Here is a 26,510-nt window from a genome sequence, read left to right on the forward strand (position 1 = left end):
GCAACATTGCTCAACTCTTCCCATCACCCTGAACAACAGCAATGCACCTCTCATCAGGACCCCTTGGGCCTGCAATAGCTCCAATTTAATATTTATATGTAAAACCTCATATAAACAGGAAAGCTAGGATCCTGATGACAATGTATATAATACGTCATGACAGGACAAGACGAGGCAAGGCAGGAAGATAACATAACATAAGATAACACAACATAAGATATAATTCCTTAAGAAATTATACGCTACGTTATGATACAATATAATAACTGTTATGTGTATTTGTGACATGTTTAGTACCAGTAATTTGCAATACATCTTGTTTGAGATTGTCATTAGCATCTAGTTTTCTGTTTAAATGTCTGTGTTTTATCCTGTGGTATCAAACTATACTCTACCTTATTATTTAGTATCATACTGTCTCATATTGTATGGGTTTGGATTAGATCCCATCATTTCATATTGCATCATATTGTATCAAATTTATATTTTAGGGATTATGCATTCAAGTCCAAGCAAATTTTCCAGTGGGTACAAGAGAGTGTATCCCATTGTATCAAACTGTATTACCCATAACATCAGGTACTGTGTTGTATTGTATTGTATGGTATTCCTGATATTCTTGGGTGATATAATAGAATAAAGCAGTCATAATAATACTTGCAGAAATAATTCTGATTTATTGTCTTATACTTAATATCTTTCTTTCCTCTTGATTATTCCCTGCTTCCTGTGAACTTCATTCCAGCCAAGATAAGAAAATAGTTCAGGGAAATGAGTCATGGGTTGAGTCGAATCAATGAGTTATTATTACCATAAGTTAAAAAAAAAGAAGAAAATACACCTTCTTCCATAGGCCTGTTTGGCTCAGTTTGTGAGCAAGACCAATGACGAAAGCAGAGTCCTGCTGACGTCTCAGGCCCCCATGATTGAATCTAATGTCTCCTCCTGTTTCATAGGAAACATCCAGGTGTATAAAACGGGAGCAGACCTGAAGGCAAGGAAGACAGAAACACATAGAGACCAAGCAGCATCAGAGTGGAGTTACAGCAGCAGCTCCAGATCAGGACTTTGGACAGCGCAGCAGAAACAGCTGAAAGAAGACAACTTTCCATAGAGCACATGTAAGACTTTACCTTGAAATTATGTTCTTTCTTTTTCCTTTTTGTTTTTCCCTGGTTCCTTGGTGGTCTCGTTGGTTGATCTCTGAATGTGCGTTTATTTCTCCTCTGGCGCGCTAAAACTCGCCTAGTCTGTCAAATGATTATCTAACTGTACATCGACGATGTTCATCCTGGTAAATTACTCTGTCCATTCTGGCAGCTGAATCGCAGCGTCCCCGCGGTGTAAGATGTTTGGTGCTGGAGTCCGCGCTGTGCGCAATTACGCATTGGATTCCATTTGGGTTCTTTTTCTCCGCTTCGTCAAAATGTACCTCCAACAGAGCGACGTGTCGAAGATAAATGTCTCGCCTTTTTTTTTTCTTTTTATTTCTTGAATTAAGAAAGGAAGAATTTCGCGTTTCCAAATTGTAATGATAATCTTCTCCAGCTTTGGAGTAAATGGAGACAATTCTGTGGGCTGAGTAAATTAAGGTGTAGCAGCGTAAGACAGCAGAAGTTAAATACCTTTTATCACTATTAATTGCGTCTCTGTGGTTTGGACGATGGGTTTTGTCTCTCCAGCCGTGCGTAATTACGCACAGGTTTTTTGTTCTTTGTTTTGTTTTTTTGTTTGTTTTTGTTCATAGAGATTCCAGATAAGACCATTTTATTTTCAGTGTATAGTCTGAGAAGAAAATACTCGGTCGTAGGTTGAGTTTAACCCATTTCACCCCCGTTTAATCCCTCAGGTGTAAAGCGATGTTACAACGAACCGGACCCCAGCTGCTTTTCCTAATAGCCCTGTGCAGTGTGTTTTACTCCCGGACTCTAAGTCTGCCATACACATCCATGAGGTAAGAAAAACTCACATTTTCATTCCGAAATAAGCCACCGAGAGGAAAAATAATTGATCTCCGTTTGAATGACCGTGTGGATGAATTGAGCTGATCTCAGATCGGTTTTAGATACTGATTTATCATGTCATCACAAACATAAGAGATTGTTGAAATATTGCCCTGCCTTCCGGTTTTAATTTGCAAGAGCCAAACTCGGTAAACTTTGTTCAATAGTAAAGCAAGCGAGAGCAGTTCTAAGCATGCAAAGAAGAGTGAGATAAGCTTAAACTGATCCGGTGCTGTATTTATATATGAACGATTACGCTTTTATCTTCCACGGCATCAAATGTAAGTCTTCTGTGATACAATTCTTGTACTGGTTTTACGCACGGTAAGACCATGATTGTTACCATTTACAAATACATGATCTTCCAAACTGGAGCTTTTGCAAACGAATTTAAACTGTTTTGTCTTAATATATATGTCTTTCTATCAAATGTGACCGGCTTGTGACGTGATTTTCTATGGTTTTGAGCAGACCGTCGAGACACGCAGACGGTCTGTTCACCAGTGGATACAGCAAACTGCTCGGACAGCTCTCAGCGCGGAGGTATCTGGAGTCGCTGATCGGAAAACGGGTCAGGTAGGTCAGCTTCCTGCTTAGACAGTCCAGAAAACCGAATCACAATCTGTCTCTGAATTGGAATTTTATTGAATTGTTAAAGTCAGGGTACGGTTTATTTAGCATTTTTAGGGTTCAGTTTTTCTCTGCTGGAGATTCAGAAAATGTCAAGTCTGCAGGCTTAACTGAGTAAACCCGATTTGATCTGAGAACCTGCCTACACTAACATCAGACATGGCCTATTTAAAATGAGGGGATGCTGATAATTCATCTTAGTGTTCATTTTAATTGCTGATTTGCATATAAAATTAGCATAATTATTAGGAAAGGAAATATGATACCAATATGTTTTCTCTTTGTTTCCTAAAGACGAGAGAAAAAGATGATCTGAACTTCCATCAGTGTATCCATTTAAAAATTGAATACATTCAATCTCAAAGCACAACAAATTGTTTGTTCACTTGACGAAACAGCAGAAATGATCAGGGTTGTAGAGTCCCTACCTTAAACATCATGCAAGAAGACAAAGAAGAACAAAGTACAATTTATCTGTGCCTTTCCTCTTTTCTTTCACAAATTTTAGCTCTAACATTCTTCATATTTGGTATTTTCTAATCATAACACTCATAAAAGATATGTTTAGTTTTCTTAGAATGGATTAAGTTCTGCAAATCTATCATAAAAAGTTTGCCATACTGTATCTCCCAGAATATCTGTGGATTCTAAAAAATAATTATAATCATATAAACAAGTCCTATGCCAACAAATTACAAAATAGAATCAAATAACTATATCCTCAGTAATTCTCTACTGAAATATTTTTTTTTATCATTGTAAACTGTGGAAATATTACACATCACGTTCCCTTTTTCAAATGAGAGTTATTTCACTTTAACACGAATGGTCCTTTTGACATTTGCAATGAAAAGACTGGACCTGCTTGATGATGCATTTTTTAATTGACCAAACATTTTAAAGGTTAATTTATGCCATAAACTGGTTCAGGACATGCTGGTTAAACAGCCAGGAGGGATTCACTCGCACACAAAGAGAAGAAAGGCAGCATGAATCACAGATCCTGAGCTCCTCTGACGTTAAATTCAAACCTGCTGCCCTCTGAACAGTGATTGTAAAAGGACAACACGTATCTCTTTGTTCCTTTTTAAAAAATTCTCTCTCCTGTGCAGTGACGAGCTGATGGACGAGCCAGTGAAGCGCCACTCAGATGCCATCTTTACAGACAATTACAGCCGCTTCCGCAAACAGATGGCCGTGAAGAAGTACCTCAACTCAGTGTTGACAGGGAAGAGAAGGTATGTGTTTATTTCACTTGCATATCTGTTGCTTTCTCTCTTAAATTGACTGTATAGATAGATAAACTCCCAAATTATTCAGATTTAACATCTTATTGAACTGATTTAGAATGCAAATAATGCAGGCATCAATTGGCATCACTGAAAAGCTATCTAATGTCCATTTAACCTCAATCTTTTGTAGGAATTTAATGTTATGATGTAAGAGCGTACAAATAAAGTGGCATGTAGAGTAATACCACCTACTGGTTTTTAATCAGACCATTTAAAGTTTTCTAAGGAAGCCCTAAGCAGGCAAACATCCATGCATTTATACTGTTTAATGAGATAGAAAAATACTTTTTCCTTTTGTTTTCTCAAGATTGCAACTTAAGTATGTTTTTATCTCAAGAGATACTGGTTTCCTCTAACCTGACATGTCAGATAGACTGTTGCGTTGGATATAGTTCACATCCATCTGGGCAACCTCCCATACAATGTGTTTAAGAAGGGCAGGACTTAAAAATTCTCTAAAGGTTATTGGAGAAATGCCAATCAGAGTGACAAAACAAAATTAAGTATTAGACATGCACAGCTCTTGTAGGTTAAACAAACTTGGCAGGCAGGCATTGTCATTGGTTACGAACAGTGGAGCTTGTTTGTGGATCAAACTCATGCCAAGGCCAATCGATAGAAGAGCAAAACCATCTGCTTTGCTTTTCTTTTAATAAAGAAATGTGGTCCAGTTCTGATAAAACTGCTACTATACTATGGCTACATCCAGACTAATTGCTACACTGGCAGTAGCCATTGCTACTGGCTTCCAGTACAACTAAACACCCACAGCTACGGCCTTGTTCTTTTCAAATGACACTGATTGGTACGGTCTGTTCTCAGATGTGGCACAATTGTATTCGATTGGAGCTTTAACATGGATCTGTCTGATGACAGACATGGAATCTGGCCATTCCATCTGTCTCATAATAACAAGTTAATTATCCATATTTTGAGAATACCACTAAAGTTGATGTGGTTAATTAACAGTAATTAGAAGGGGAAACAGAGTAAAACAAAATATGTGGATGTATGTCCCTTTGGTGCTTCTGTAAGCTCCAGTTTGCCCACTCTTATTTCTTATATAAGAGCTTTTAAATAGAATTCTTGCCATTTTAGATATAATTTTCAATCAGGATATAAAGTTGTAACAATTTTAAATGAAAAAAAATAAAGGCAATTAATTGTTTACCCCTCACTCATAGCCTAGAAGATCCTGTAACCAGTGATCCAGAGGACTCCATGGATGAGCCGAACACCTTCCAGGACAGCTATAGTGACATAAACGTAGATCACCTCCTAAACAACTTTCAACTGGTAGGAACAAGCACACACAAACACAATATGTTGTATGTTTATGTGACACAATGCATGTCGTACCCTCCAAAACTTGCCTTAAAGCTCCTGTTAGGACCTTTAAACTAGTCACAATACAGTCTGAAATAGATATTGAGTTCTCTTAATGACCTACCAAAGTAAATGAGTCTATCTTCAACATCATTAATATGGTCAATATACACAAGAGCTTTAATCTTCACAGCTGTTTCCCTTAGCCAAATCCAATATCCAACCCAACAGAACCAAATCTATCCTCTAGCTCTAAAGCACATTAAAGAAATGGCAACCCAAACACATAAATATTCTTCTTTTTGAATGGCTAGACATGACCAAGAGTAACATATACAATTTAATAGTGAGTTTCTGGTTGTTTTACATTATTAATCATCTTCTTTATCCATCTCTCTCCCCTCTTCTGTTCCCTGCAGCCACTTTGAGGAGGGTCCCGTGTTCGAGTGAATACCTCAAGTCATCCTCATGAAACCGCCCATTCCAAAACAACACAATATTAATCCAAAGGACACTCAAAGGCAAAGCCAATTCGACAATGTGTTCTCTATCTACTCATACACTCAGCACATGTTTACACTGTATATATATGCAGAAAATATATACAACATGAAAAGAAGATTCCGGCCAAAGGCTCTTTGGGTCACTTAGAGCAACATGCATGTCCACATCCGTGTTGTTCCACAAGTGTTTGAAAACAACCAGCAACAGGAAGTAGCATTTTACTTCTAATATCATGGTCATTTTTTTTTTTTCAATTCTCGCTTTTTGGAAACCACTGTTAAACTTCAGCTGGACTTTTCCCTTCAGCCTTCAGTGACATTTTTGACTTGTTGAATGTTAATAGAACAGCATTCATCTGCAGCAAAGTACATTTCCTATTGACTTCACTGAACCAGTAGTATCTGTAGCTTTTGTTCAGACTGCATTGCCAGCTCAGTAAACTTTTAATGGAAAAAGAGCCTGATTTAATCTCTTTCAATCCACTTATATCAGTATTTTTTCATAGGAGAACCATATACCAAGTAATGTCACTGCTGAAAACTTAAATTTTAGAAATTTAAATTGGACTGCGACATTACCATAGCCATGTTTATTCTCAATTAGAAAATATTTGTATAAAATGAAATTCAAAGGCACGTGTGTCATCAAAAAAAAAAATCTCATCACAGCCTTTAAATGTTTGCCCCCTTTGTTCATCACACTTCTTTTTAAACATTGAGGGCAGTGAAAGTGAATGGATTAGTATTGACTTCATCTGTCTCTTTGAATGTCAGTGGGTCTATTGTCACGTTTACTTTAAGAGAAAAACTTTTCGGAATAAATTTTAATTAGAGATATTTATGATCCATCTATGACCCACTTTTGTTAAACAGTGGTTCTATAAATTCCAATTGAATGGCCCCACAGTTAATTTTAATACAGAATTTAAATGTTTAACTCTCAAATAGCTGCTAAAATTAGGATTTAATTTGTGTTCTTATCATTTTTGTTCCAAGCTGACTGTTGTTCTATTAACTTCTAAATGAAATATTTATCACATCTGGGTAGAACAGGAAAACTTTTCCTTGAGTCAAACATATCACAAAAACCCTTTGAACATCAATACACAGATTTCTTTCAAAATCTTATTTCTACTACCCCTTTGATATGATGGACACCATTGTCAAAATCTTTAAACTTTAAGGTCTTTAAACCCTCATTAAATTGTAATTGATTCTTTAACATTGGTGTTAAACTTTCAAAAGGAAACTCTGGAAATATTGGCTTCACCCAACTAAACTTCAGCAGCACCACAGAACTTGAGAAACAGACAATTTTCTTTTTAGAGAAATATGACTTTTTCTGCATCACATAGTCAATACATTGGAACAAATGTCAACATCATCTGTTCTGTTACAATTTTAGTTTGTATACCATTTCAATGGGGCAACCATGATTTTAGTTTGTATTGAATTGTTTTTAGAGAATTCAGTCATGGTTGTTTGATGGCAGAAATGAAAAGGAGGAAGAGGAACACATTTGAGTGGACGCAAATGCATATAATCACTTTATACTATTCAACATATAGAGCAAATATGTTATAACTGAGTATAGATCTGCCTTTAGTGCATAGTGATGTACACCAGTCACCAAATAAAAGATATTGTTTTATTTTTCAAAGCTGAGTCTTTTGTCTGGCTGATTGTTTGATGGTTGAAGTTTTAGAGCAAGAGATGTATCCGTCTGGTGGGTTTAATGTTTTACATTTGAAGGTAATTATTTTGCTCTTTAGCCCTCAGGGTCTAAGACTTATGAAAAGTCCTGTCATTGGTAGAGACAATGATAATTATTTTACTTATACCATATATCAGGTTCTAAAACTTTTCAGCCCACAACCCCCCTAAAGACTGGGAACCTGGACTGTACCTGAAGGTGGTTGAAGCATAGTTGAAAGCTGTGCAAATTCAAGAAGTTATGTGCAATTTTTTGAAAACATCACTTTGATTTAAGCATAAATCTCATCATATGAACATGTTTTTATTTTACATTCAACAAAATTTAGACATAAATTGTTTTTAAAATAGGTAAAATAGTTTGAAATCATTTTTAAATAGGAAGGAATTGGGTCAGGATCCCCTCTTAGTGTCTCACGCCCCCAACAGGGCCCTGACCACCACACTGAGAGCCACTGCCTTTTATTATAGGGGATAAACCAGTCGATCTTTAAAGGAGACAAAAGCCAATATTGACGATATCCTTCACATGCAATATGCACGTACTTGTGTTGCTAGCATCTATGACCTTTTTTTCCATTGTTTCATCTTAATATGACATTTAAGACTGTTTCAAAACAGACAAAGTTTTTATTTTATTTATTTTTTGCCAGACTGTCCCTCTTAATCTCATCTCCTCCAGTTAATTATGGGAGACAAGCTAAAAAGAGGAACTTAGAAATTAATAATTGGAGAACATTGCAGAGTCATTCTGTGGCTCTGGAACTTCAGCACCATGGACAGCGACATTCTGCCAATAGATGACTAATTGTCTTGTTTAACTCAGTTTGGCCGCTTGTTTTTTAAAGAAATTATAATAAGGTTATAATGTGTACTTAAGTGAACAGACCAAGAGAGACCAAATACTTTCTTAAACATTTTCTTGGTTTCTTAGTGGGTTGAAACCTTGCTACTATCAAGCCTGTGGAAGCCCAAAGCACCATGGGAATGAGGAGGATGTGCTTAATGCTAACTGGTCAGACAGTCTGTCCTACAGAAAGCTAAACCACGAAAGGGAAAACTTCAACAGACCTGGGTCTCCTTTCCTCAACTCATAGTGATCCAATTTGTATCTCTGTAGTCGTCCACCTTCCATGATGAAAATATTGTTATTTGTGTGATCTTTTTCTCCAATAAATGTTATTTTTTACTTCCTATGGCATGTCCAATGGAGTTAAGGAACAGGAGTGTCCCCTAGAGTGCAATGCATTTTAAAGTGCAAACAGAATATCTGCAGTTATTTTCTTTTCACTAATATATTTTCACTTTCTATACTCACACTTGGGTGGACACTTGATTGGACTGAAATAAAAAATAAAAAATGTGCTGAAAGATGATCCTCTCTGAAAAATAATGCTTCAGCTGGAGGACTGGTCTGTCTGCTCTACTGGACCAGTCAGCTCTATGTTTAAGCCAACAGAGCCATGATCACATTCATGTCATGACAGGCAGTTTTGTGCTATAAGTGTGAGTTTTATTTTATCATCCTGGATTGAAAGGTGTCAGGCTTTCTAATACTTGATTTTCTAAGTGTATGTGTGATGATGGTTTCAGTCCTGAGATTACGAGATTTCTGAAGTTGCTACTGATTATTCTGTTTCCCAATACTGTTCCTTCAAAATAAAAGTCTAACATAAAAATGAGAGGCAGGTCTTTTTTTTCTGACAAATTTTGTGGAAATAGAACATGTCTGCCATTGGACATTTCACTGAACTTCAGCATAGTTTCATTAGCGGAGAGCAGCTCACTTCTTTTGATCAGGAGCTAAAACAAGTGAGATATTTGTTAAAACACATTTCAAATAATGTTAGTTTCTGCTCTGCTAGGATCAAGTGACATTGAATGAAACAGCCTCCACAAACAGCCTGCACCCAGGCTCAGGCTGTAACTGCCTGCCTCCATGTATGAGCAGAAAGGGCATCAGTCTAGGATTCAGTTCAATCAGGAACAAAATAATCCAAGTTTAACAGTAATTTATTATACAAGTTTGTAAATGTTTGAAAATGTGAAATGTCTTTGGCAAATAGACTCTTGTCTTGATGAAACTGAAGGGGTTGTGAGGTCTTACAGATGGGACACTCGCCTTATAAAGTCTAGACACTGGCAGTGATAGAAAAACTAAAATTCAGAAATCATTTTAGTTAACTGAAACTAAATAAACACTAAGCTTTACCAAAAAACAAAAACTAACTGAAACTGTATAGGGCACTTACAAAAATAACTAAAATAAAATAGAAATAGAGACGAAACATCCTTAGTTTTAGTCTTTGACACAACCGGACTGACCGGCACCTACACCCAAGTCTGAGGAGTGTAAAACTGTCTGAACTGATTGGTTAAGACCTCACATAATGGTAGTTTTATGTCTGGAGCTGTATTCAGACACCATCTTTAGATAAATAAAATGCTAAGTGAAGGGTAACCTGTTTAAACTTTTCTTTTAAATGTATGATGTTCACTCAGCCTTGACGTGTATGTGAAAAACTAAGACTAACACTAATGAAAACTAAACTAAAAGGAAGCATTTTTCCAAAATAAAAACTAAACTAACAAACCAGCAAATATAATTAAACCAGTAAAAATATAAATAAAACTAAACTGAAATTGAACACAGAAAGTAAAAAGGAAAGATGTATTGGAAGAACGGATGCAGGATGCATGGAGGAGCTGGACCTTGACACCAATGAGATGTAATTGAGGTGGCTGGGGTGGAGGAGGGTTGCAGCAGTCGCACTGAAACAACAGACCAACAACAGAGAAGAGGAGAACAGAATTTAAAATATGACATAAGCAAGATGATTGGATCAAGGGAGTTAGTGGCAAAATGGGATTGGTTCAGAAATGAAGTGACTGGATGCCCATACCAGCTAATAACCAAAGCACAAAACCAAGCAGGGAAAGGGAGACATGTGAGTGAGTGATTATTAATGAATAGATATGAAACAGTCTTCATACTTAAACTTAAAGTGTTATTCTTAATTGTTTCCTGTGATACTTCTAATAGTAACCAGTAAAATTCAGAATTCACTCTAAGACCCTTGTTAGTGTTCATTAAGCCCTTCATAGTCAGGCACCTGAATATATATCTGATCTGCTCCATCCCTACAACCCCAGTAGGACACTCAGATCCTCAGATCAGGCTCTACTTATCGTCCCTAGGGTCTGACTAAAAACTAAAAGTGATCGTGCCTTTGAGGCTGTGACCCTGAAATATCTGGAAACATCTTTTATTTTTACATTCTGTAGTTTCAACTGAGGGATCTAAAGGTGCATAATGTTTAGCCTAGTAGCACTTAGCAAAGCAAACTTGGTCAAATTGGAACATATTTATGGGTAGGCCTCTCTAAATTAGTGGTTTATCAACTAACTGTATATGTGTTCTATCTTTATAAACTTAAAATAAGCCTTTAATCCAAACATAGGGAGGGTCCCCTTCATGGACTCCGCCATCTGGGATTTTTGCATTTTGTATGTTTCTACAGAAGTGAACAAATAATGATAGAATCATTTTATATATGCAGGTGATTTAAAAAAACTATTTTAGAGGGCCTATAGATCATATTAAAAATGTTCCTGTTTGCCAGGTTTGTTCTGCTAAATGCTACCAGGCTAAATATTACACACTTTACCTTTAAAAAGCAGCTGCAAGTATGTCTTTTTAATTTGGCTTTTGACCACTTGATGTGATGTCGTTTTTTTCACACTTGTAGTGTGTCTGTGTTTTATTCTAGCTCACTAAAGGATTTTTTTATTTATTTATTTATTTATTTTTTTGTAGTTGCTCTTGTTGCTGTTTTATTATATTGTGTTGTACTTACTTAATAACCCATCCAGCATTGTAGCTGGTAGGTTGAAAAAACTCATCTGACACTGGACAAAAAAAGACATTTGGCTGGTGGCTGATTTAGGGTTAACAGGTTAAGCAACTGACTGTAAAGCACTCAGTGCTTTTATAGCTTTTGTAACGCTGTAGCCTTAGGAGAGGGAGGGGTGGGCAAAATTCATTTTAGGCTTTCACTGAGTCCCACATTTAGCCCTGCCTCCCAAAAAATCTATCCCCAAAAGTGTAAAAGACTTCCAAACAGTGTAGAGATAACATTTATTTACATTTACATTCAGTTGGAGAGCTTATATCAAAGAAGAACATGGATTTGAATTTGGACTTGAATCTTTTCCATAAAAGCACTTCAAATGATATTGCCATTATAACTTACACTAAATATTTTTTGTTTTTTGTTTGTTTTTTGTTTTACAAAAAACCCCAGCAAGTTACAGTTTATGAATCAACTGATTTACAGAAAAAATACTCAACATTAATCACTTCTCCCAAGTCAATACCTGGAAATTTTTATGGAATCATTGCATCTTAATTCTACTTGACATTACAAAAAAAAAAAAAAGAAAGAAAGAAAGAGAGAAATTGCTATGGCTGGCAAGTGGGTGGCACTGAATGGGAAGACTTGTTAATATCAACTAAAGTGGCTGATATGAAATGATTCTACCAAAACACATGCATTTAGAATAAGATAAAAGATATTTCAAACACAGCACTGTTGTGGTTGCACAAAAGGTGACAAATATTACCACAGCCGAAAATAGTCTCAAGTAAATGCAATTTTCTTTCATGTATAATTTGTTAGGTAAAAAAAGAACCCAAGGCCCAAGATATCAAAAATAAAAAAATCAATATTAGAAATGATTTTATGAAGAGTTAACAGTATTGCTTCTCTCAGCTGTACGATGGATTTCAAAAACATTGAACACATCCTCAACATTTACTAGATGCAATCCCAGCGTAAATTTTTTAGTCCAGTAGGTCACACTGGATGCTACTGATGGATACACACGTGATATCCAAAGGTTAGAAAGCAGCTGTGTTCTTAGTCATGCCTGTCATACTTCTCACCATTAAGACACTTCTTAGAAATCCAGCTGTGAGTTTCCACTGCTCTGTAATGGCTCCACGGTAGGAGGAAATGTTTACCAGACACACGTGATTAAAGAAGCTGAAGTGCAAATGGACTGTGCATTTCCACTCAGTTGTTCACTTTTGTATGGCTTTAGAGAGGGAATTGTGTGTTCTCTTTTTGATATGTTCTTGTATGTACTTTCAAGCAGATGAGCATCATGAGCGTCATCTCAGGATAACTTAGCTTGGCCCCTAGTGATAAATTTAAGGTCACAACTTTAACATAGTCATATCTCTACTGCAATACTGATTCAGCCCATATGAAGTTCAGCATATCTCCTGTCTAGGCTCTAATGTTAAAAGTTTGACCCTATGTTTCAAATATATCTGATATCATCTACTCTGTTACGTTAAACAAATGTAGCCATGCTTTGAATAAAACTAGGATGTTTAAAAAAGCTGTGTTAAAAACTCCCCACTCTGTTTAACAACACTTAGGAAATATTTGAGAAAAACTGAAATTGTCATAGGGGGCTAATAATTTTGTCCTCAAGCGTATGTCACTGAATCGTTTATTTTTTCTAAACCATCTAATTCCCTGAATAACAGGGTTTTACATGTTGTTTGAAACAAAATATTAATGCTATAGGCCACAGTAGATGTGACCGAGATTGTTGGAGAAATGATCATACTTTGATTCTGACAGGTATTAAAAACAATAAAAGAGGGAGCAAAAGGGAAACAGCTGCCGCCTTTCGTGAAAAGAATTCAGCACAGAGTCAGATTATTTGTGAACAATATATAACTACTAGGCTACCCCAAATGCCACTTGATTTAGCAATTTTGTTAAATTCATTATACCAGGGTTACCATGGGTTTCCCCGGATGACTAAAGTGATAAGTTCAAATGAAAATGCTTACTCTCTTCTATGTGACTCACTCTGTTTGCATGTGTCAAAATGGCAGCGGAAATTTGACTCATAAATGTCATAAGCAATGTTACCTGCAGGGCTGGACTCAGATCAGATGATCTTAAAATTAGAAACAAACCAGGATCTCTCACTTTGAAGATGACAGACTCTAAGGACTTTGCAGAGTCAGAGTTATCTCACATCAATATCTCAGATCAAAATCACAGGTTGAATTCACTTGTGGTAAAATAAGGAGAGGGTACAATCAGGCTAACAGCTCTGCAAGGTTGTGCTTTGTCACAGTGTTTTTAAGTAAATGCACACATGGACTTGATGACTTTATGCATTTACTGAGCAATGTTTTAATGATGCTGATAATTGTTATAATGATAAAGAAAGGTTAGCACATTAGGATGTTAACTTTCCTATAGCGCTAGCAACAAAGCACAACTGATGGTATGGACACAAAAAATCAAAAAGCATTGCCATAGGCGACTGCTGCAAATCAGGAGAAGCGGGTTGCTTGAGCTCAGGCAGGAAAGTCCAAACTATGGTTCAAAAGCAAAATGCGGCCTATGGTTCATTTTTGATTGGCCTGCTGAAAATTCCAAAAATAAAATGAAGTATGGCCACATTAGAACATAGAGCTTGTGCTTGACTGTACTGCACTTTGTTTCAGTGCTTGTTGGTGCCACCGTACTAGTTCTGTAAACAAACATTTTCACAAGATGGCTCTATTTTGTTTTTTCCTGACTGCTTTGAGGCAACACAAATGGTAACAATGCTGGCAACCAAAATAATAAATATATATGTATTTATCACACCCTAATGGATTATGGCCTCAAATAGCAATACTAGCAATACATTTCTGTGTAGCTATCACTGTATGCTTCTGGTCATTGTTGGAAAATACATCTTCTATAAGCAGATCAAATTGGATTGCCCTCCAGGATTTTCCTGCATTTTGCCACAATTATTTTACCCTCTACCTTTACAAGTCTTCCGGGGCCAACTGCCGAGAAGCATCCCCGCAGTATGATGTTGCCACCATCATACTTCACAGTGGGGATGGTGTGTTTGTGGTGATGTGCAGTATTTGTCTTATCTTGTCTGATGGCCGAAAAGCACCATTTTGGTCTCATCAGACCAAAGAAGTTTCTTCCACTTGACCATGGAGTCTCCCACATGCCTTTTGGCGAACTCCAGTCAAGATTTATCATGAGTTTTCTTTATCAGTGGCTTTTTCTTTGCCACCCTTCCATAAAGCTTTGACTGGTGAAAAACTGGGGCAACAGTTGCTGTATGGAAAGTATCTCTCATCTCAGCTGCTGAAGCTTGTTACTCCTCCAGAGTAGTCATAGGTGTCTTTGGGACAATCCCGTTCCCACCCATTTGCCCTTATCTTAGCCTTTCCCCTTTTGGTGAAGGAGTATCACAATTCTCTTTTGAATCTAAGGCTAGGGCTAAGGCCCAAGGGCTACATAGCCACTGAAACAAAGATCTGTCAGGACCACACTTGAAACCAAGGGGCATGATGAATTTCCCACCATGCACTGCATTTACTTGCAAAACAGCACAACAGACTACAAAGGAGGTGTATAAATGTAAATATTTTCAGAACTTATGATTGATTATAGAAAACACAACAGCTGTATTTGTCATACATTCAATCTTCAGCTACCAGGGATGGGAGTTCATTGTATTTTCCAGTATTTACACAGTATCGACCAGTATCTACACCTGTAAACCAGGACTATTAACTGTATTAATACATGGAGGAGATCAACATGGTGATTGGTAGTATGAACAGAATTTTCCAAACTTTTTTGACTGTACCACATTGACGAGGGTATCTTGTTTATATAAACTCTTGTCACCTCAGATGACACAGCCATCAATTGGGAATGTGTGATGATGTAACAACAATCAAGTGGCGTGTCGTTTCTCAGGGGAATGTTTTCACCCTTACGTCTTACCACTCTTTTTCGAGGGGCAAAATGAAGGGGTAGACAAAGGGGAAGGACTAAGGGGAAAGGCTAAAGGGTAGAAATGGGATTGGCCCTCAGTGGCCTCTCTCACTAGTCTCCTTCTTGCATGGTCACTCAGTTTGTGAGGACGGCCTGTTCTAGGCAGATTGAAACGTGTCATTGACTTCCATTTCTTGATGATGAATTTAATTGAACTCCAGGGGATGTTCGGTGCCATGGAAAAAAAAAATGCATCCATCCACTGACTTGTAATTTTCAAGAACCTTCTCTGATTTGCTTGGAGTGTTCTTTTGTCTTCATGGTGGAATGGTAGCCGGGAATACCAATAGACCAGTGACTGGTGACTGATATTCCAGACACAGGGGTCTTTATGCTACAGTCATTTGGCTTAAGACACATTCACTGCACTCAGGGGATCCCCATTTCACTAATTGAGAGACTACAAGCATTGTGACCTAATTCTGTTGAATTAGGTCAGTCACTTTAAAGGGGGTGAATATTCATGCAGTCATTTTGCGTTGACTATTCTGTTGCATTGACATTATTTTGTAGAAATCCGTTTTCTCTTGACACTAAAGAGGTTTTTTGTCATAAAGGCAAACGATGTAAGCTTGCAAAGCAGATAGATTCATGTTTCTCACTGGCGAATCCATCTTGAAAAGCTCCCATCGGAAAAGACTGGGCCTGTAAGAAAGTGAAAGGACCAATCAGGAGTAAGGGGCAGTACTTTCAGGTGTGGCAGAGTCATGATGTAAGAAAGCAGCGACAAGAGGCCAGTGCAATTATGGCGGAAGAGAATAGCGTGGATGCTGCTAAAGCGTGTTTTATCACAACTTGACGACATTTCTTTGTTAAAAGAACACAGAACAGCATTTAGTTTTTTGGGGTTTTTTTGCAAAATGCAAAAAAAACTGGTTACAAATGATGATGATTGATTCATAAAATCAATAAAATGGTAAAACATCCATGAGGGTGAATACTCTATAGGCACTGTAAGAACAGGTTAGTAACACAAATCAAATCCAGAAATACTGTACAATTAAACACTTAACTTAAGGGTGAAAATGAAACATGAAAGAGTTTACTTTGGTTTGAATAAGGTTTGGCATCTAGTAAATTCCTAGTTCCAGTTTTATATGCTCTTAGCTGGATTGGTTCAGGTTAAAGGAGAGGGTCTTGGAAGGTTTCAGGAAATATATTCACACATTCAGTCAAGTATAAAAAATTTCAGAATCATCTGTCAATTATATTACTAATTTTCAAAATACTGGATCTGGAAAAATAAAAGAGTATTACAGAAAATGATTTCATTACTGTGTTAAAATTAAGAAAATTGAGAAAAAAAACAAAAGCCTGTTTTTGTATTTTGGTCAGCTCCCGTTGCGATTCAGTGTGTTTCCTCATGAGTGACGCACATTTGTGGTCATAATATTCAACTTTTTGTCTTCCAGTTATTTTAAAGCAAGCATTGATGTTTCATATATTTCTTTGTATGTGCTTCTGTGCCTATATATGTGTTTAACATGTGTGTGTCCACTCTCCAGGACATTTGTGATTACTGGCTGCTTGGTGGAGAGGCTTCACTCATTAACTCTCATCACCGCCGATCTTAATGGACCAAACAGAGCAAAAATAGACAGAGTGAGAGAGAGAAAGAGAGAGAGACAGAGAGAGAGAGCGAGAAAGCTACAGCCTTTTAACACCAACTACTCTGTTTATGTGTTGTGTACATGTGTGTGCTTGCCCTGTTCACTGAAAGACCCAAGCAACTCTGCAGACAAAAATCTCATCAGATGAAACACATAAATCATAGCGAACCTCTTCATGTTAATATTCAACCACCAAAAGCCATCACTACAAAAAAATTCAATCCTAATTTCTCACAACATTCAACACCCACAGTTTCTGGCTTGTTTGGTCACCCCTGAACAAGGGCCCGTTAACTCATTGTGTTTAAAGGCTGTGATGGATGTCTTTTTTTTTTTTCTTTGCTCTTGCTTGATGTGTACTGTTGCCTACATTGTGCAACTCTGTCCCCAAATATCTGTGTTATTGCAACATTTGGTAGAAGAACATGCAGAACTATGGACGACTGATCACAGAGTGCATCCTGCTCCTGTCATATTTTAAATCTTTTCTCCTCTCCTCCACAGTCGGTTGTTTTGGATATCTTTTATTTTCCCTCAGAAATTATGTTTTTACATCTCAGTGTTTTTAAACTTGAAGATTGTGTAAGTGCATTCCAAGGAGAGGTGGCAGAAGTGCACAACTATGGTATTCCAGTACAAGTGAAGTTATTGAATAAATAAGGAAGAAACTCCAAGGCACACTTTTCAAGCATTAGAATGCCTTTATTTTTTACATGTAAAGTTACTTTGGATAAAATCTACTTAAGTAGAAGTAAAAGTACTAATCTATAAATTTATTCAAGTAAAAGTAAAAAGTGGGTCATTTAAAATTTACTCAGAGTACTGAGTACTGAGTAGCTACTTTTAATACCTGAGAAGGTTTTACAGTAAAATATGATCTTTTCTTTGTGTTAAATAACTACAAGAAAATATTAATTTAAAACCAGGTTGTTTTTTTATAAGTTGCAGCTTAGCTTTAAGTCAAATGTAACAGCTGTTTTAGGGTGAAATGTGGAATCATGACCAGTCCTTTAAAAGCCTAGCCACAGATTCTCTATTGGATTGAGGTCTGGGCTTTGACTCTGCCTCTCCAGAACATTCACCTTGCTGGCTTTAAATAATTTCTGTGCAGCTTTCACTGTATGCTTCAAGTCATTGTCTTGCTGGAAAACAAATCTTCTCTTAAGCTGTAGTTCTATAGCAGACTGAATAAGATCGTCCTCCAGGATTTTCCTGCATTTTGCCTCATTTATTTTACCCTCTAGCTTTACAAGCCTTCCAGGGCCAGCTGCTGAGAGGCATCCCCACAGCAGGATGCTGCCACCACCATGCTACACAGTGGGGATGGTGTGTTTGGGGTTGATGTGCAGTCTTTGGTGTCCACCAAACATAGCGCCTCGTCTGATGGCTGAAAAGCACCATTTTGGTCTCATCAGACCAAAGAAGTTTCTTCCACTTGACCATGGAGTCTCCAACATGCTATTTGGTGAACTCTAGAGGATAATTAAAAACAGTTTTCTTCAACAGTGGCTTTCTCTTTGTCATTCTCCTGTAAAGGTTTGAATGGTGAAGAACCTGGTCAACAGTTGCTGTTTGCTGTGTCTCTCCCATCTCAGCTGCTGAAGGTTGTAACTCCTTGAAATGAGGTCCTACTGCCCTCTCTTACTAGTCTCCTTCTTACACGGTCGCTCACTCACTTTGTGAGGACGGTCTGATCTAGGCAGATTTACATATGTGCTGTATTACTTCCATTTCTTGATGATGGATTTAACTAATCTCAACTGTTGTTTGGTGCCTCTGATTTTTTTTGTATCCCTCCCCGGATTTAAACTTTTCTATAACATTTTCTCTGAGTTGCTAAGAGTGTTCTTTTGTCTTCATGGTGTAATGCAAACCAGGGAATACTGATTAACAAGTGACTGGACCTTCCAGACACAGGTCTCTTTATACAACAATGGTATGCAGAGTCTCTACCATCTGATTAACCAGTGAGTGGACACAGGGGTCTTTATACTACAGTCATCTGAGATTCAGTCTCTGCACTCAAATGATCCCCATTTCACAAATTGTGAGACTTCTGGACCTCTTTTGAATTGGTTTATTCACTTTAAGTAAGTGCAGTATGCCTGTAAACACTTACTTTAACTTACTTGTTGACATTACTTAATGGACATTGAGGAGATTTTTTGGAAATTTAGTTTTTCTTAATTGACTATGATTTATTTTTAAAACCAATCAAAGGTTAAAACATCTAAGGAGATGAATACTTTTTTATAGGCACCTTAAGAAGTCTTTTTCTTCAAATCCCCCATAATTTTGTCATAAAAATGTTATAATAATATGTTTTCTCTTGCATGAAACAGATGCTGGATGTTACCAAAAAAGGAAAAAAGAACTTTCCAGTATAACTAAAAAGGCACGATTGTATGTCTACTACACTCTTTTCCTTGTAACACAGTCATCAGCCAGGCTTCATTTATTACCTCAGTTAGAGGTCTTGATTCACTTCCTCTCTTGTTCTCATTACGCTGCAGGCGCCTCAGTGATGAATTTATTTTCAGAGCTTTTACAGTTTAGCTTTGGTGATGATTGGCATGTGGACGTCACTGCGCATCAACATCATGAAGAAACGTACACCGCTCACATGGTGCTGATGTTTTTTCCTGTCATACACTGAGGCCTTTCCTCTGTCCTTGGGGATGAATTTAGCTATTATGCAAAACAAAACAGAAAAATGAAGAAAGAGAGGAAGGGAAAAAATGATCTTCAAAAAATTTTGTGCATGAAAACTTGAAAGCAGAGATTTTAATGTTTAAACAATGTAGACTTTCGTTTAAAACATTCAAAGCAGCTTTAGGATTTTTTCAAAGATATATTGCTGTGTCAGCAAACAAAAATGGCTATGAGCTCTTAGCCTGGTTAGCATGCTAGCTTGTCATAGTGGGACTGAAAGATGGACTTCTCTTTATCATACTCTATTTCCCTTTTATAAACAATTTGATATTGAAAACAATACAATTTTAGCAAAGGTTATTTGTGGCCATCTAATATCAGTAGGCCCACCTGAAATACAGATTAATCTAACGAGCTGAATGAGCAGCTAACAGCTACTCATTCACAGTAGGTACCATCATCTTCAGCCAACACATGCTTGGTGAGATGCGACCCCCTCCAAAAATATTGGAACAGTGAGGCCAGTTTCTTTATTTTGTCCTTTATTTCCTTTATTTGCCCAGGTGTGTCCTGTTTAATTGTTTATTCAATCAATATATAGCACTGAATGTTTACACTCAGTCTCAGATTTGGGTTTTGCCTGTACAGACTGCATTTCTAGTTAGAGGTGTCACCAACATTAAAACCAGAGAGCTGTCTATGGGTGAAAATAAGCAAGCATGTCGATCAGGTAGACCAAGGGAAACAGCAGCTGTTGGCAACAGAAACATTGTGAGAGCTGTAAAGAAAGACCCTAAAACAACTGTTAGTGACATCAGCAACAACCTCCAGAGGGCAGGAGTGAAGGTATCACCACCTACTGTTCACAGAAGACTTCAGGAACAAAAGTACAGAGGCTACACCAGAAGATGCTAACCACTATTCAGCAAAAAGAGCAGGACAAAGATGGGCTTTTACTAAAGTGGTGGAAAGGCTACAGTTTGTTGAAAGAAAGGATCTTGTCATGACCCCAAACATACAAGCCCATCTGTGAAACACAGTGGATGTAATGTCATGGATTGGGCTTGCATGGCTTCTTCAGGGAAGAGCTCATTAATCTTCACTGATGATGTAACCCATGATGGCAGCAGTAAAAATGAACTCAGAAGTCTACAGAAACATCTTGTCTGGATAAATTTACCTATTACTTTGATTGGTCGAATAAATTGTGTTAAAATGAACATATTACCAAGGCTACAGTACTCATTTCAGTCCTTACCAATTCCAATACCACCCTTTTTTTTTTTTTTAAATCTTAATAAACATATTAGACAATTCATATGGAATGGTAAGACTCCAAGGGTCTCAACAGAAAAACTTAAGTGGGATTATAAACTGGGGGGTCTTTGACTACCTAATCTTAAAAAGCATTATTTGGCTGCCCAAATACGACTTGTTTCTTTTCTTTTCGAAAGGGAAAATACCCCACCGTGGGTTTCAATTGGGATGTATGCACTTAAAGAAAATGTTTCTGCAGACTTTGTTTATGAATGGACACCTACAACCATCTCCAATAAAACTGACAACCCTGTCTTGATACATATCATCAAAATATGGTATGAAGTTCATAAAAGTACTGGACTGGAAGATTTTTTTTTCACCCAAAACACCTTTGAAACAGAACGAACTCATACCTATGTCACTGGATAATAAGACTCTTGGAATGTGGCACTAGAAAGGAGTTCGTTATCTGGAGGACTGTTATGAGAACGGATCGCTGATGTCTTTTCAGGACCTGAGGAGGAAATATGATCTGTCCAGTAAAAACTTTTTTTGTTATTTACAGTTTAGATTCTTTCTTAAGGCTACTCTGGGATCTAATATGACTTTACCTGTGCTTAGTGATCTGGAGAGACTGCTTCATGAGGGTAACACACTTCGTCTTATTTCAAAAGTGTATTCTCTTTGGATGGATGATGCTCCAAAACCAGGCTTACATAAATCAAGGGAGAAATGGGAGTCAGACTTAGGTGTGACTATTGGTACAGAGCTCTGGTCTGAACTATGTCAAAAAAGCTTAACTCCCTCTATTAACTCTAGATACAGACTGACCCATTATAATTTCCTCCGTCAAACCTATATTACGCCACAGAAATTGCATCACTATAACCCTGAGATATCCAGCTTGTGCTTTAGATGTGGTATAGAAGAGGGCTCATTCCTGCACTGTACTTGGTCATGCACAAAACTTAACACATTCTGGCAGGAATTCTTAGACATCACGACAAAACTTCTAGGACTACATCTCCCCTTATGCCCTCAAATCTGTTTGCTAGGAGACTTTGCAAAAATTGATGCACAATTGAGAAAAACCCAAAAGAAATTTCTTGCATTGGCTTTGTGCATTGCCAGAAAGTGCATAGCCATTACATGGAAGTCTGACTCCCAACTCCCTATAGCAAGATGGGTTTCAGAAGTGAACAGTTGTATTCCACTTGAAAAGATCACATATACACTCAGAAATGACTACAATACTTTTACAGAGTTGTGGCAGCCTTAATTGGCCTATATAGATTCCTTGCCAACTTCTATAGTGGACAGTATGGAGAAAAATAATTAGAATCAACAAGGCTTTGGTCATTAGTACTGAGTATTGTTTGTCTTGCCTCTCTTTTTTGCTTTGTGTTATCTTTTTAGTTTGTAGATGGGTGGGATGGGGAAGGGGTTTGCTTTTGTATTTTCATGTATGTCTTGTTATGTTGGAAAACTGAAAAGAAAATATTGTAAAAAAAAGAAAAAGAAAAGAAACATCTTGTCTGACATTTTAAAGAAAGATGCAACCAAATTGACTGGGAGATCCTTCATTATGCAGCAAGATGATGACCCAAACAATAAAGGAGTTCATCAGGGGTAAGAAGTGGAAGGTTTTAGATGGGCTAAGCGAATCTCCAGACTTGAACCCTATAGAGCATGCATTTCACCTGCTAAAGTGGAGACTGAAGGGAGTAACCTCCCAAAACAAACAACAACTGAAAGAGGTTGCAGTGAAAAGCCTGGAAAAACGTCAAAACTAAAAATTGGTGATGTCAGTGGGTCACAGGCTAGGTGCAGTTATTACAAGCAACCAGATATCAAACCTTATTCACTTTGATCTGTTTTAAGACTATCTGTTTCAATGTTTTTGCTCACCATAAAATTTGGTGTCCTGTTACAAATACTGCTATCCTCTAAGTTATGTATCAGATCCAGATGTAAATATCTGGAAATAAAAGCTGAAATGTTGATTTCTTATCTTATGTTTATCTTTTGATGTCAAACCCAAATGTTTTCAGTCTACAGCAAAAAAAAAAAAAAATAAAATAAAAAAAAAATTAACCTCATTGTTCCAATACTTTTGAAGGGGAGTATTATATATATATATATATATATATATATATACACTGCTTAACAAATTTATTAGACCACCTGTCATATTTGTACCATCTAGCATCATGAAGTGCTTTAATGCGGACTCCTCCATTTTCAGTGAGCTCTCCTCATTTTACCATTTTGAACAGGTATGAGGAATTTCAAACTGAATTCACCTTTTTATACCCAAATTTGAGCCGGCTCACTGGGCTTCTCTGACAAGTCAGAAATTAATCAAGCATAACATTCAACCACTAAAACTAATTTTTCGGTTCAGGAATGCAAGTAAATAACTATAATTTGACATATTAGTCAAGAAATAATAATGTGCTTTACTATTTTTTTCAGTTTTTTGTAAATCAGTAAATTTGAAAATTCATAGATAACATAAAATCTATATTTTAGCATTAAAAATACCATTTCAGTTTATGAGCTTCTACATATTGACGTATTAACCATTGCAGAAACATAAAAAAGGATTTTGGTAATTACCAATGCTGTTAATTTAGTGCAGCTGTGGCATAAACCTTACTTTGGGTGGTGGTCTAATAAATTTGTTAAGCACTGTTTTTATATATATAAAACATCGATTAATAATTTCAAAGACTCTTAGTGTATTTGTACATCTGTACACAAGGTTTTTGGTCTGTCTGCCAAAACTATCTTCAGAGAATGATAATACAAAACAAAGTTATGGTAAAGAGGTAGCTTTACTTTTATAGCCTACACACAGTCATCAGAATGAGAATGAAAGTTGATATATATGGGTTTTTTTCTGTTTTTCTCCTTTACAAGGAAGACCTAGCCAAGACAGCACCAAGTACCACTGAAAAATTCTTTGTTGTGGAATCAGTGAAAAGTGAATCACACAAAAACATCCATACCTGCCTGGAGTTGCTCTTGACAACAAATCTCAGGGTTTTCAACTACAAGCTTCAATGCAGTGTATTTCTTCAGTATATTTCCTAGGTGTTTTACACACAAACACACACACAATGATTTTTACAATTAGCAGCAGGTCTGATTGGTGATGTGTCTCTGTGCTGCAGCAGATCAATAAATCTGCCAGATAAATGACCTGGAGTTTCTGACAGAGTGAAAGGCCACAGCACACACTAATCAGCAGCTGCCAACTCTCCACAGCAACACAAACAGAGGTTTAAAAAGTACTCTGTTTGGATTATCATGGCTGAACAAGATCAGATCATGATCATAATTTCAAACATGTGAGATAGAGAAGCTGATCCTCTCTCTTTTTTTTACATTGAAGCGCAACATGGATTAGTATTTGGACATTAAAGTCATTTAGCACGTGTTGCTTTAAAAGAAGTAGACTCTTAAAACTACAAGGCTATATGTGTTATTAGCATATATTACTTTTTAAACTTGGACATTTAATGATAGAGTCCCTTGTATTTGATTATTGAAAGCTCCTGTGAGGAGTTTTTAACTCCTAATGAAAAACACTGGAATTAATAGTGGTGTTTCATCATGACCTACAAAAGTAAATGAGGCCATCTGAAAAAAGATTGATTCTTTCTGTGATGTGGCTATTAATTATTGTAACTATATACTGCCACAAAGAAGGTGTCTGGGGAGCTCTGCTCAGGAAGGTTGGAGATCTTATGTTCGATGTGGACGGGAGTCCCAGCTGCCCATCCTCTGAGAGCCTAAACCTGGGCAACTCCACCCTGTCCTTCCAGTCCCACATCAAATCTGTGACCAAAACTGCCTTTTTCCAACTCAAAAATATCTCCAGACTCAGACCAGCACTCTCAGACACTGTGGCTGAAACCCTCATCCATGTGTTCATCACCTCTGTCTGAACCACTGCAAAGGACGCCTGTTGGGGATACTGAAAGCAACAAAGCCATGGACAGCATCCAGTGCATCTAAACTCTGCTGTCAGGGCTTTCACCCACACTAGGGCCTGGCAGCCCATCACCCCTACCCTCTTTCACTTCCAGTGGCTCCCAATTAAGTCCACTATTAAGTACAAAATCCTCCTTTCTTACAATTTCCTCCATGACCTCCCTCACCCATTAACACCCACCAGGAACCTCTGGTTCTCCAATACTGACCTCTTTATTCTCAACACCAGACACTGTACCTATGGCGACAAAGCCTTCAGGGCTACATGCAGCCTCCATCCTCTGGAACACCCTGAGAGCATGCACGGTTTCCCATGTTGCAAGAAGTCCAGCTGAACCATCATAACCTCCATGAAGGAGCTGACACATAGGAGCTGACTGATGTTTACATGTGTATTCACAGTAAAACACACAGACATGCACAGGCTGTCAGTGTGTGTGAGAGAGGAGACAAATGGGTCATCTTGTAAATGTCAGAGGTAACTATCTAATGTCCGTGATGCTATTTCCGGTAACATTACTGTCCTAAATAAGTGATGAGTGATGCAGCAAAAAATCTGGAAAAGGGGGGAAACTGGTAATCATGCCTTACTTATCATGAGAGGATTTTTTCCCCAACAGGCCTTGGTGACTGTTTTTATGATAAGGGAGTATTAAGGGGTATTTTTCAAAACCTCTAAGTTGCATTCTTGGTGATAAAAAAAATATCTAAATTAACACAAAAAGAAATCCCACAACTGCTTAATATGAAGGGATTAACAAAACATATTAAGATGCATGAAAACCTTCATGTCAGAGGGCAAATACTAATCCTCAACAGTGTCTGTTTGCATAGAATGGGGTGAAAGTTGGCTTTTAAATAAGAGCTACCCCAACTATAGGAAATGAAATTACTATCTGTTGCCTCTGTGCTTTTCCATATTGTTATATGGCTCTGACTATGGTAAACAGTTTGTTAACGTTACATTTAGATCTATGATCTAATTTTTGAAAGCCATAACCATAGAATCCATCATTATTTCAGCTTTTACAATTATAACATCTGAATGTAATTTAAGTTATTAAAATACAAGCAGCATAGACAGCGCTTGGACAAAAAAAGATGTGTGCCAACAAACAGCTTCATGATAACTGAGACATGTAACTGAGAGGCTTGTAAAACAGAGCAATACTACAGCTTTGTGGAGAAATTCAGATATTGCAGCCAGGCAAAAGCTTAAACACACATGTCTCCATATGGCAAGTTTTCCAAATGTCATTCTTTGTCCAGTGATGTTGTTCATTATATATGGCTGGGTTCAAACAGTTAAACTTTTCCTTCCATCCTAACTGCGAAATAAATATATTTCGTAAAAATAAATGTTTAGGATATCAAACAAGAAACTGAATATTTAAATTGTTTCCTGTACTAGTTTTAGTTTAACACAAAATGACATCAGACTTTTTTCAAGCTCTGATGTAACTTGATGTGAATTACTGAAGATTTTTTCTTACAGTAATATGACACTAACAACATAAGACAGTGGATGAAAAGGTATTTTTGCCTTTCAACTTTTTAAACATTGCTTTCCTTGCATGACTGTGCTCTTGTAAGAAAAGGCTAGGAAACAAAACACCTGTACTCTGTGTGTGCAGTG

The 26,510-nt window shown here is 37.2% G+C and overlaps 1 protein-coding gene across 1 annotated transcript; it reads left to right on the top strand.

The window, feature by feature from the left end:
- Positions 1 to 1,026: 1,026 nt before the first annotated feature.
- On the top strand, positions 1,027 to 7,380 carry LOC121511359 (vasoactive intestinal peptide). Its single transcript, XM_041790008.1, has 6 exons — positions 1,027 to 1,121; positions 1,850 to 1,954; positions 2,475 to 2,579; positions 3,746 to 3,871; positions 5,110 to 5,221; positions 5,671 to 7,380. Coding segments are annotated over exons 1-6 (459 nt in total). The 5' UTR covers positions 1,027 to 1,119; the 3' UTR covers positions 5,680 to 7,380.
- Positions 7,381 to 26,510: the final 19,130 nt, after the last annotated feature.

This window comes from Cheilinus undulatus, linkage group 6 (assembly GCF_018320785.1).
Source record: "Cheilinus undulatus linkage group 6, ASM1832078v1, whole genome shotgun sequence".
Taxonomy (NCBI): domain Eukaryota; kingdom Metazoa; phylum Chordata; class Actinopteri; order Labriformes; family Labridae; genus Cheilinus; species Cheilinus undulatus.

Coding starts and splice junctions, on each gene's coding strand:
- LOC121511359 (XM_041790008.1), top strand. Junction 2,580..3,745: donor CTGATCGGAAAACGGGTCAG/GTAGGTCAGCTT, acceptor TCTCCTGTGCAG/TGACGAGCTGATGGACGAGC. Junction 3,872..5,109: donor GTGTTGACAGGGAAGAGAAG/GTATGTGTTTAT, acceptor CCTCACTCATAG/CCTAGAAGATCCTGTAACCA.